Source organism: Embiotoca jacksoni, unplaced genomic scaffold (genome assembly GCF_022577435.1).
Source record: "Embiotoca jacksoni isolate LCO1_2020_lvr unplaced genomic scaffold, fEmbJac1.0.p SCAF_2, whole genome shotgun sequence".
Taxonomy (NCBI): Eukaryota; Metazoa; Chordata; class Actinopteri; family Embiotocidae; genus Embiotoca; species Embiotoca jacksoni.
In genome coordinates, this window is record NW_027185340.1 from 2,295,139 (window position 1) to 2,307,659 (window position 12,521).

Sequence of the window (12,521 nt, forward strand, 5' to 3'; positions counted from 1 at the left end):
TAATTGCTGATAAAAGTAATCACTTGTGGCAGATCCACAGAAACGGGACACCGTGGTGACATTTTGGTTCCAATTAAACCTTCCAGCATTCAATTCAACCGAGAAAACTTCACCCACTGGGAAACTATACAATCTATACCAAACAGTTTTGATCATTTACAGAGGCGGTTCGACCCACGATCACGTCTCAAGTCTTCTTCTGCCACACGGTGAAACATACCGAGGTGTAGCTGAGGGAAAAGTCAGCCATGACTCACTCTACAGTCCACACAGCTGTTGGCAGCCTTTTGTACCGCGTCAATCAATACACAAGCTGAGACACATGCTGCAGGATGATCAAGAGGAACATCTTACTTAGTGTCATCACCGACTTTCACTCTACTTACTTACTATGTGTTAGCCGCCATATGCCCACCTCTCTCTGCCGTCTTCGGGTGTGTTGGCACAAACACAACAGTGATTACACGAACACAGAGACAACGCGCCCGCGCAACAGTTAGTCTCCAAACGCTACGGAGGGAAGAAGTGAAAACACACACATCTACCAGAATGCTAGAAATGAGTGTGGTAAAAACCACAAACACAGACACTCACCAACCAACGCTACAGAAAACGATGGGAAAACTCTTAATATCTGCAACGTGCACCAAACTGCAGAAAACAAATACCAACCGCTGAAGTCTCAAAAAGGAGATTCAGAAAATCATACTTTATTGTGTTTATTGATTCTAGTATGACATACATTCATCGTGATGTGAATTTGTGAGAAAAGCAGCATAAAAAGGCCAAAGCCCAGTGAACGTCTACAGGAACACCGTGAGTGAGTGAACGAGAGCGACAGAGGGAAAGTGTAGAAAAAGAAGTGTGCGTTCATGCATAATCTTTTCGGCCTTACGTAATATTATCATATAAAAATATCTTCTTAAATATTTTTGAATAAACAGCTTTTAGTTTGTAGTCTGTTATTGCTGAGATGAAAATGTCATAATGACAAGTTGGTAAAGAGGAAATAGACATTTTTCAGCAAATGAATACAAATCAGTTAAATGTACTTCCTGACGCAGTGACTTGTACAAATACTGTATATCTAAACACTGTTTTTAAATTAGTTCGTTATAATTTCCTACACTTGAAACCTGCTTTAACATCACATTCTCCAACCTGTTACTGAATAATACAATATTACAGTGAAGTGAGTGAGAGCACTACCTGTATATCACAGTACATACAGCAGAGTACATGCAGGGAGCAGCTGGGGCAGAGCAGCATGACGTGCGTCACACCACCAGTCCTTGTTTTAGCACAGCATGCATTGGAAAACACACCCTGAAGGACAACGGTGGTTGAGAGGAAACACAAGTCTTTCCCACAGGCCCGGGAATTTAAGTCGATACGACACGGAGTTTCATGTGAGCTGGGTAGGAGTTTATCAACCAGAAGGAATATATAATAGTTTGTTTTACCTTACGTGAAACTTATTGCAGGTCTGTGGGAGAGCTTGGTGCACCAGACGGGGTTCCCTGACGCTGCAGTGATCCAGTGACTTCAAATAAACGCCATCTTCTCTTGAATTTCAAAGTGCTGATGTTGATTGAACCGTGTGATGTAGCTTTGTTGTTTTATAGGCCAATACTGATGGATGTGTTTGTATTTGTATGTTTAACTAGCAGTTAGACACCATATCCCGCTCTGGATTCACTTCTGGATGTCAGAGCTAAAAATGTCTGGGAGCGCCGCAAGAGCAGTCGACTATGATGGATGAGCCAGGAGCCTGCGTGCTTTGAGGTGTTGCCCTTAAACTGCCTTTCACGCATACTGTACACACACATACACAGAAACTATTTTTCCTGCATATTCCCAAGCTCCTGTCATCTGTAACCTGATGTTCTCTCTGCTCTGGAAAAATTAACAGTAAACTGGATCGTCGCAGAAAAAGGGAACCCAGACACGGGTGATCTGGCTTTCTTTTTTTTTCTCCCTCCCACCACACGCAGTGAGTGACAGAACAGGTTTACATGCAGGGGAAAAAAAACAACAACAGACAAGATATGACAGTTTCATGCCAACAGACGAGTGCTTACATCGGACAGAGAAAAAGAAAGAACAGAAAAGTAACATAAAGAGTATCACTTCTCTTAAACGGATAAAAACACAAAGAAACATGAAGACAAAAGTGCAAAAGAAAACTGAAACGGAGACTGAGAAGAACAGTGCAGTGCCATTTTGTTAAGAAGACCGCAGACTCTGTGGACACCTCAGCAGCTGACTTATTCGAACACAAGTCGAGTGCGGATGTGGAATCTCAATAAGTGGACTGAAGAGCCACAAGTGGAGATATTACACGACCACTGCAACACGCGTTCACCTTCACCCGAGTCTGACCGAGACACAGAAGCTTCCTCTAATGCGAATAGATAATACTCAAAAAATAATGCAACATTTCGACGACTTGTGTTTTATTTCTTGCCTCTTCCTAACACACTTCCGAATAAAACCTGACTAGTGAATCATTAAGGTTGTTTCACGTCAGTAAAGACGAAGGAGAGGACTGTAAACATAAACAATACTCAACACCGATTGCAAATTTGCAGCATCTGAATTAGTTTCCGCTCCAATATCAAATACTTCAGACGCAACGTTTCACAACACGCTGGATTCCACATTAACAGTTTGAGGACAACGAGACAAAAAAGATTGTCAACAAATGCCAAGAGAGTTAACATTGACTATATCAGCACAAAAATGTGTTATATACATAAATCTGTACAAGTTCGATTTGTCTATAGAAGGATATGTGTATTTCCCTGCAGGAAGTCGTAAGGCATCCGAGAAGTAGAAACTGAAGAGACAACTCTGCAAAACACCGACTTCAGAACGAAGTCTACAACATTTTAATCATCCTCAAGTTTCACACTGACACAAACAGAGTCACAAATTCCCTGAAGTCTCTGTACTTTTTAATTAGTAACTACTCAGTGGGGACTCCTAACAAGGCACATGTGTACGTCTGCATGGACATTTTGATATAATTAAAGAGCAGGGAGGCTGAACGTTGAAGCCTCTCCGTGCAAACCAAACAAGAAAACTCCGGACAGGTTCCTTTTTTTTTTTCCCGTGCAAAAGAGAGACTTCAGCTGAAAGTGCTTGGAGCAGGATGTGCTGTGTTGTGCTTAATGAAGCCCCGCTGTGAAAATTAAATGAGGAGATTTGAGAGGTCTCCTGACAGAAATGATCACATTATACCATCAGAACAAACCTTTCAAACTCTCTTAGGGAGATAGTTTGAAGCTTTCGGCACACTAACAGCTGAAAATCTGTGCGCCATCCTCATCACTGAAGGCATGGCAACCGTCCTCATCTGCCTCCTCATCCAGCTGGAGGCTGCCAAAGGAGAACTTGTTCCTGGGTATGGGGGAATCAGAGTGAGCCTCTACTGGGTTACCAAACATGGAGGCGCTGCTGCAGTTTCCCCGGTTGTTCTCCAGCTCTGACTCACTGGACTCTGAACCGCTGGTGGTGGAGCTTTCGTTCATTTGAACCGCTCCCACGTGCGAGACACCGGCCGGACCCAATCGTTTCTGCACCGGGCCGGCCCGGGACCGGCCCGGTGCCGAGAGGCCGTTGGCCACCATGCGGCGCTCGAGAGCAGCCACGCGTTCAGCGCGGGACAGGACGGGATGCGATTGTTGCCGCGGTGAGGACGTTCCCTGGTTTGGGTCTGTGTCAGAGTGCTGACGCATTTTGTGGAGTTTCCGTAAGCGAGGAGAGCGGCCCAGGACGGGGGAACGTCTACCGTCGATGAGGTGAGGGGGGGCGGGACTGTAGCCGTTCTGCTCAGAGTGACTGACTGCGGGTGCTTGATGGAGTGTGTCTGGGCCAGGACTGGCAGTGACACTCCTTGAACCCATCATATGTGGAAGCGTGAACGGGCTGCTGATCTGTCTCTCTCTTTTACTGGGACTGGCGTCCCCCGTGGTGCTATAGGCGGTGCTATAGTCAACCTTTTGGCAGCCCTGCTTGGGAGACTGGTCTACCGCGTGGTTGAGTGGTGATCTAGAGGAGAAAGTGGACTCCCTGTACTGCGTCCTACTCAGAAAGTGCTCCTGCAAAGCCACATTTATCCCTTCATACCCCTGGCGGAGCATGGCCTGCTCCATCTGGCTGCGATCAGACCTATAAGCCTGGATTCTGCCTGTGTTATATTCACTACCTATGTTACTGCAGTCAATGTAGGGGATAGAGGAGCTGCTGCCTTTAGCAGCCAGAGAAGCTGGACCTGTACTCAGATGTTCTGGGTGAGTCTGTCGCGTTGAGCCCGTCCTCTCTTCTGTCCTGGACACAGACCCCGTCCTGTCTTCGTGGCCGTTCCTCTGGTGGGTCGGGCTCGCCCTCGTTGCCCGCGAAGCTATCGGGTCCTCTGCACTCACCAGCACCGACTCCTGCCAATGACGGCGGTGAGGAGAGTCCGCTCTGTTCTCGGGAACACCACTCTGACAGAGGAAGACGGGGGATTTAGGAATTTAAAGAGCACATTTTATTCATCATTAATAATAACTAAAAGCTGGGATCTTCTAATGAATTCTGCCTAACTTGATGGTACCGTGTGGAGTTTTCAAACAACTGTGAGGTACCCTCTGGCTCTAGTTTAATGAGCAGGTTTGTATCTTCTGTGCTAGCTCGAGCATATGCAGAGGTTGCACATGCACACACAGGGGTTTAGGGTTTGCTAATTGACAGGTAGTTGTGGTAATGGGCCAATAAATGCAGCAATACTAATCAAAAAGGACGGGAAGAAGCAGGTGTCTATCCCATATTGATATGAATGAAATCCAGACCTGCAGGCAGCTATTCCAGGGTCCATAGATGCACTGAACAAGAGGTAAAAAGGCCTTTAACAGGTGGTTTAACATGCGTTTGTTAGCATGCATTAGCAGGCTCGGGTGCTTTTCAGATCCTGCAGTGTACACTGTCAGGATCTGACCCAGCTCTGGATCACCGGGGCTCCGGAGTCAATTCATCATTTTTCCATCCAATTCAGTGTTTAAGGGTCTCCTACTTCAAGTTAATTTTAAAGATCTCCACTTGAAATGTAACAGGCACAAAAAAAAAAAAATGAATTTAGTAGGTTGTTTTCTTTAAAATGACAGTTGTGTCATGCAGGTATTTTTTTTAATATTTAAGTTATACAATACAAAAACCTGAGCATAATAACAGTCACAAGATGACTAACAAGCTGCCTGTATACAGCTATTTAACCACTGAAAAGACTCAAACACTCACTTCTGTTGGCACTTCATGGTGGCGTGGAGAAGGCAACGGCGACAGGCGGCTGTTGTGTTGGACCCGACTGTTGTACTGGACCCGGCTGTGTTTCCTGGCGGACAGGAAGTTGAAGATCAGTGTCACGCGCTCTCGCCGGAACCTAATATGTCAAACAAGTCTGCAGCCTTTACCTTTCAAACGGGATCTTTTTAAACTCAGACTCCCGCACGTAATCAATCACCTGCTTCTGTGTGCGACCGCTGCGGAGATGAGTACAAGAGAGATAATAATGAGCTCTCCTGCAGGAGCTGTAGTGGACTGTTAAGTGATGGGTGGAAAGTGCTGTGTGCCTGCAGTCCTGATCGAGAGAGAGAAAGAGAGCAGCTTTATGATGCAAACTCTACCTGAATCTGAAGGAGGAGCCTCGTGTGAAGAGCACAGGCTTGGGTTTGGGTTTAGGCTCCTCAAAGAGGCGGAAGAAGGCGTGATATTCAACACAGATCTTCCAGAAGACTTTACAGTAGTCCCTGCTGGCCATCATGAACTCCAGAGTGTCCTGATATGAACTCTGGGGGACACATGAGGACATACCTTACAACAACAACAACCACTGAGCCGAAGGGCTTTGTGTTTTTGGGAAACGATCCAGCGATGTCACTTACATTTAGATCTGGCCTCAGCTTGATGAGGAAACGTTTCCTCTTGAAGCTCAGTTTTCGAACTTTAGACCAGTTGAAGGCGTTAATCCTCGTGTGTCCCTGAAGTGAAGAAACTTTTCATTATTCTTAAATCAAGAACTTCTTATTACCAAACGTACCCACCGAAGCCAATCGAGATGCTTTTCTCAATGAAGCTCGCAGTGTTTCCATGGTTACGTTTGCCTGGTTCTTGGCCTACAAACCAGTGGGACTCACCTGGAAGACGAGGACACCCGTGTGCGCCACAGCCAGGCTTAACTTCGTGCCCTCACGGTCCTTGGCAGGGAGGAGCCGAATGCCGTACATCTCCAGCCTGCGCGCCACTTCTAGTAACTGATAGTCCGATTCTGCTGGTGTCTGACCTCTACAACACAAAACACACAGGAACAAGTTAAATAAACTGTCCCTGCTGGTAACAGGCCAAAACCAATAATCAACGGCTCCTTCTAACAAGTATTTTTTTTTTGATACGTCTTATTTCCCTTTGCCATAGACCTCCACTGCTGTCCAGAAACTATTGAAACTACATCAATGGGTCACGCCATCGGAGTGACAGGTGCCTTCATTCGATGAATAGTGGCGCTGTAGTTTGTTACATACGTCCTGCACCTCGTTCTGTAAACACTCAGCAGAGTCTAATCGCCAGGCGGTACACCAGCTGAAAATAGGAGCCAACAAAAGCACAAATAAAGATTTAACCTGAAAACACTGGACCCAGCTGTAAAAACATACTGTATATGTGTGACCTGCTTAATTATTTAATATATTGTTATTATAAAAAAAAAATTAAAAAAAAGCATTTTCAGACATTTTTGGAAAAGATTAGATTAGGGAAGCTAAATAAAGAAACAAGTAAAATTAAGAGGGCTAATCGTGCTTCCCAGATTGAACAATTTGACTCAGGAAGTGCAAATTATTTGGACAAATAAATTAAATCCTGGCTTATCATCCTGCCTTGTGTCCCACTAATTGAGGTGAAAGACCACGGTGGAGTGGATTCAGGTTGCTCCTGTTTATCTGATTGTTTGGAGCAGCAGTGGGAGGTTGGGCAGGGGCTGCAAACGTTAACTAACTTTCCTAATTCTTATCAGTGCACAAGCCTTCCTGTTTCCTGTGTGTGGTGTTTAATAAGATACTGAACTCAACATGGCACCCGGCCAGAAGAACTGCAGTTACAGTTATCAACTAGGAAGGACTTGGAGTGGAAAAAAAAAAAAAAAGAGTAAAAGGCAAAGAGGGCAGTCAAATTTAATGGAGCTACTTTCATGTTGCAGCAGCCGCCCACTGCATGTCCATCCCCGGCATGACACACTGTAATGCTGAGACAAATGTTTGCAGGGCTTTGGCTTATATTCAAACTTACGCACTGATGAGGGCATTTTGAGGGAAGGCGGTGTGGGGAGATCTGGAAGGTTTCCAGTAATATAATCCCAACAGCATACCACTCTTAAACTAGAGACTGTTTCAAGGGAAAGTGCTGCGTACAAAAGAGTCAGGTTCAGCCTCACTTCTAACAAACTTCTGCATTTGACAGCGGAGAATAGACTCTAGCAGTCTGGGTCTTTAACCTACTAACCCAGCTGACAACCGCCGTGTGAGTCATGTAGTGGGTTGAAGGATTTCAAATCAGAGCAAGGTAGCCTTTTCTTGATGCAGCAGAAGATTAAACTCATTCACCTTTGGCCAGAAGTTATAAAATACCTCACAAAGATTGCCTTTTTTTTTTTAGAGTCAAAGTATGATAAAGAACTGCAAACGGCACTCTGAGAAAGAACCAATTCATTCACTGCCTGCTTTCCTGAATGTGTCACCTGTACAATAAAACTTCTTCCTGGGACACACACGAGGTCTGAAATAACATTTCCTGTTCCTGAAGACAATAATTAAACAGAAACCGGATCCAAGGAATGATTTACTTCAAAAGTGGGCACACAAAACACAGAATTCAAGAGTCCAGCCAAGAAACTCACATGTTCTTTGAGTGAAACTCCATGATCTTGTCGATCAAGGGCATTTGATCTGGCATGTAGTTGTTGTTGAGGAGGTGTGACCGGCACTGGCTCTCCTCAAAGTCCCCAATCTCAGCTTTAAGGAAGCAAGAAAGCAAATAAAAAGAAAAAGGCTATTGTTATATAAAATACAGGTGACAAATTAAAGGAAACACAACACTAAATAGAGTGAGCCTACAGCACAGCTTCAATGCTACTTGGTGCAGAGGCTCCAAGTCTCTAAAGTCTTAAGAGTTAGGAATTCGAGTTATTTCCTTTTTTGGTGTTTTATTGATACAAAAATACACTTTGATGACTATTGGATGACAAACAATGATTCAGAAAATGCATGGTAATAAAATAGCTCAGTATTTCCAGGCATGGCACCAGTTTGTGTGGTTGCACTGCAAGTTTATGTTCAGGCATCCGACTGAAAGGTATCCATAGCAACACACCGATAATCAATTTGCAATGGTGCACAGTGTGCTATGTGACAATGCTTGATGATAAGCTCTGTGTGGGGAAGAAAAAAAAAGTGTAATGTTGACGTGTGATCTGTCGTTGCTTTGAACTAAATGAGGAAACAGTCATGTGGGACCTACACTGGATAATGTGGGAGACCATCAGTGCAGCGCTGCTGTCGTTGCAGGTCAGACGGCCGCAGGAAAGATCCTGTTTGATCTGGAGGGCAAACAGGTACCTGGCCACAAACACAAACAGCCTTTGCATTATACAAGAGAGGAGATGTGGTGGTTGCTTTTTTTTTTTTACTGCTTGACGTCTGGATCAGCTCAGAAAACAAGACATCTGAGAGAATAACTACATCCTAATTAAATACAATGTACGCTTGGTCTTTTGATTTTCCACGAGACTCCTCTGACTCTGAAAATATGCACGTCGTGAGCCAGCTCCAGAGAAAGAAAAAAAAAACAGAGACCAGAAAATCATTAGCTGCGCGCTAATCTCCAGAGGGCTAAATCAGAAACATGGCAGCCATGACATGCAAATTGCATCGCTGAGCAGGGAATAAATCTTGTGGGAAACGGGGTGCATGTTTCCTTTATGCCTGTATAACCGCTTTGAGTCACAGCTGAAATCATTCACACTGACACAACACGCACCGATACACATTTTTGATGTCGAGCAGGAAGACAAACATGGCGTGGAGTTAAAAGGGGTTAAATCGTCGGCGGAGGAGCTCACCTCGTCAGCTCCTCCAGCAGCTGGGCGTGATCCGGGGGAAAGAACTTCACAGTAAACCTCAGGGTTGTGTGTTTCGGTCCTGCGTGGGACAGATGAGTTACATCTCCAGTTGCATCAAATACACAGAACATTCACTCCTTAAAATTAGATCGAAGTGGATCGCACTTACGTCTGAGCTGCTTGATGATGGGCTTGATATGGTCTAACCAAACCTGTGGAAAAAGACAAGAACATCTCTTGGTGTCTTTTTTTTTTTTTTTTAAACACATTTGTGGAGAGGCTCTATTTCACTTTCATTTTCTCACCATCATCTTTTGATGGTTCTGAAACTCCAGGCCAAAGTAGTCCCCCTCAATGAGATTCATGTGGGAGCACACCAAGTCGAACAGCACCTTGCCTGAGGCTTTTTGCTGTGAAGCAGAAGAAAGAAAAACAAAGAGTTGTGGTTAATATAACGCAGCATTCCAGTCAAATGACCCATTTTATATACGCGTATCTTAAATGAAGGACAACCAGGACGACCCAATGACAGACGTCGACACAAAAGAGCAGTCGGGCTTCACAGACCCGTCAAACTTCATGCAAGTAAATGTTGCCCAATAGATGTTTTTTCCGTCTAAATTTGCCTTTCCACTTTCCATCCTGGCATTCAAAGGCTCAGTTGGCCTCTAAGAAGCTCCCATCCGCCCTGCTGCAGCTGAAGGGGGGTGGACCTCGCCTTTGATCTGTGTTTTCAGTGTCATTGCTGTCGCTGATGACGGCCCAGCAGCCTTTGAGGTTGATACAGTATCAGGATGGGATAAAGACTCTCCCCGACCATCTCTGTCCTCACTCTCCCCCCACTCCCCAGCCCCCCTCCCTCCACACACACACACACACACACACACACACAGCTGCTTTGAAGAGTGACTTCACGGCCCGCTCACTGACGATTACTGGCAACGTGACAACATACAAACCTCAAAAATCCACCACATCTTTGGGGAGAGAGAAACGTTCCCATGTAGGGTCAAATAAATGTCAGGGATTTCCACAGAAACTCTTTTATTACAGCCGTCTGGGGGAAGACAGATCTCTGTCAGGCACACAAGGGGAGCATTTCTGCCTGGATACTTCCTCGTGACCAGTTTGCATCGGTGCAGACCGCATCACGGCTGTAGGACGTCAGTGCCCCCCCCCCATCCCCCCCCGGATAATGATCCAAGGCTGTGTTTCAAGGAAGCCGTTTCTCCGCTACCTAAAAGGACAGTAAGTTGCTGAGGCAATGCTACGACAATAATTGCCTTCATAGAGCTGAACTGCAATAAAGGGGTTTGTCCTTCTTTAAATCCGTCTAGTGTTTCACAGGCGAAGAATGACACCATCTTTGTTCTTATTAACGCTTACAGAATGAAAACTTAAGCTCTACCAGCTTAGTGACAAGGTTTACACTTCCACAACTAAATCCAAAATCTTCCCCCGATGAGCGCCCACCCAGCGCTCCTCCCCGTGTCTGTCCTTCCTGCCGTCTCTCTTCAGGCTCTTCTCATGCAGTGCAGAGGGCATCCTCCCTCCGAGGACCAGCTGTTTCCATACGGTGACGGAGCTGGTGATGGAGGCCACAGGGTAAGAAGTCATCACCCCTCCTCCCCCATCCCCACTGTCTGAGCAAATCAACCCCTAAATGAAATCTATGTCTCGTGTTCTCTGAACAAATGTGCTCTGTAGAGGCTGCAGGAACAAGAGCAGCAGAGAAAACCGAGCTGGATACAGTGAAGGCACGAAGAGTGTTTCCGTCTCATCGGAGCACTCTCATATCCAGCCGTATAAATCTAGCAGAGATGGGTGAGGCGGCGGCTGATTAAAGCTGAGCAGTGCTTGATTAAATGCAGCTGTTGCAGAACGGACTAATGGTGCCGCCATTTGACACTGCTGCAGACCGACACAATAAGAAGACTGTCGCTAATGAAGTCACAAAGATCGGCGGCTATTGACCCCCCGAGCTCCATCCTGTCCCTGTCCATGTATTGGTTTACATAGATGATGTCAGTTTTTGTTTCTGAAGTGTCAATTCAACTTCATGATTAGCTTCAGAAGTTTGTGATGCCGTTCAGCTATACTGTGTCGTAATGACAGGAGTTTCTAATATTTACCAAACGTCTTGATATAAATGGAACGGAAACAATACTGGAGAAAATTTGAGAAAAATGTAGTATAATGTGGAAATGGTAAATGGTCTGCGTTTATACAGCACCTTTAGACCTCAGCAGTCTTAAAGTGCTTTACTTCCCATTCACACACTCACACACCAACTGCTGCAGAGCAGCCGTGCGAGGTGCTCGGTTGCAACTTGGGATTCAGTGTTTTGCCCAAGGACACTTTGGCAAGTGGACAGGATTGAACTGCCAACCTCAACAACTGATCGGCGACCCGCGGGACCATCGATGTCGTCCCAAACAACAACAACTCCTGTCTGAAATTAGGCTCGTGAATGTGCTGCAGTCCTGTTGGACTGAATTAGTTTTAGCAACATGGAAAAAGTACATGCACTTCCATAGAAAGTGTTTGGACATTGAAACATTATGTGGTTGTTAAATATTTCATTTCAAAGCCACTCGGCTGCTTTAACAGCCTCCACTCCACCTGTCAACGGGGACTTGCTCTCATTCAGGTACACAAGCATCACATCTGGCACTACTGTTCACTTAAAGCTGGTCTTATATTTCATCCTGTCACACAAAGTTGGAAGCAGACTTTTGCTGAAAATATCATTGTATGTTGACTGGAACTAAGACACCGAGTGTGTGGATATGAGCGATCACTTCATCCCCGACACATCTGATCCACAGACATTTTCCACAGCAGACATCCTGACCATAATAGGACAAGCTCAGATGCCACAAATAACATGAATGATGGCTCACTTCAAGTGTCCCAGTCAGCCATGACAAGTGTGACAGAGAGCCAGCGTGAACGATACCAGGACCCTGAAACCTAGGCAGCTGAACGGATCTCAAACATCTTTAATTTTCATATTTAAAACCTGCATCACAATGTCTTCTGTGAAAAAAGGCCTTTTGTGGTTTTACATAACAGGATCTTGGCAGTTAGCTGCAGTTTTTACCCACAATGTGTGGTCAGGGTGCCGTTAGTCGAGTGTTAACACATCACAAGCCACACAATAGCACACTTTATTGATAGCTGGTAATGACTGCCAAATACTGTCGAACACAGTACAAAGAGTACAAAGAGCCTACGGCCAGTTAGTGGCTGTGGGCCTTGAGATGCAGCTAACGCTTTCAGTAGCAGCTATAATCTTTGTTATGGAGCTGGAAGTTATTAATTAATTAGTTGATTGACAAAAAATAAATCGCCAACTCTTTTGAAAATC

At 45.2% G+C, this 12,521-nt stretch overlaps 1 protein-coding gene across 3 annotated transcripts in view; it reads right to left on the reverse strand.

Moving 5' to 3' along the window:
* The window catches only part of LOC138200905 (FERM, ARHGEF and pleckstrin domain-containing protein 1), a 52,205-nt gene that overhangs the window by 12,349 nt on the left and 27,335 nt on the right, over nucleotides 1-12,521 (reverse strand). For all 3 annotated transcript variants that reach the window (XM_069153894.1, XM_069153893.1, XM_069153895.1), the window contains exons 3-13: nucleotides 9,457-9,561; nucleotides 9,321-9,363; nucleotides 9,152-9,230; nucleotides 8,551-8,648; nucleotides 7,931-8,045; nucleotides 6,177-6,324; nucleotides 5,925-6,020; nucleotides 5,667-5,830; nucleotides 5,454-5,522; nucleotides 5,281-5,374; nucleotides 4,277-4,490 (exon numbers count right to left, since the gene is read on the reverse strand). In XM_069153894.1, coding sequence (XP_069009995.1) covers nucleotides 4,277-4,490; nucleotides 5,281-5,374; nucleotides 5,454-5,522; nucleotides 5,667-5,830; nucleotides 5,925-6,020; nucleotides 6,177-6,324; nucleotides 7,931-8,045; nucleotides 8,551-8,648; nucleotides 9,152-9,230; nucleotides 9,321-9,363; nucleotides 9,457-9,561 — 1,225 coding nt within the window. The remainder of the gene's footprint in view (nucleotides 1-4,276; nucleotides 4,491-5,280; nucleotides 5,375-5,453; nucleotides 5,523-5,666; nucleotides 5,831-5,924; nucleotides 6,021-6,176; nucleotides 6,325-7,930; nucleotides 8,046-8,550; nucleotides 8,649-9,151; nucleotides 9,231-9,320; nucleotides 9,364-9,456; nucleotides 9,562-12,521) is intronic.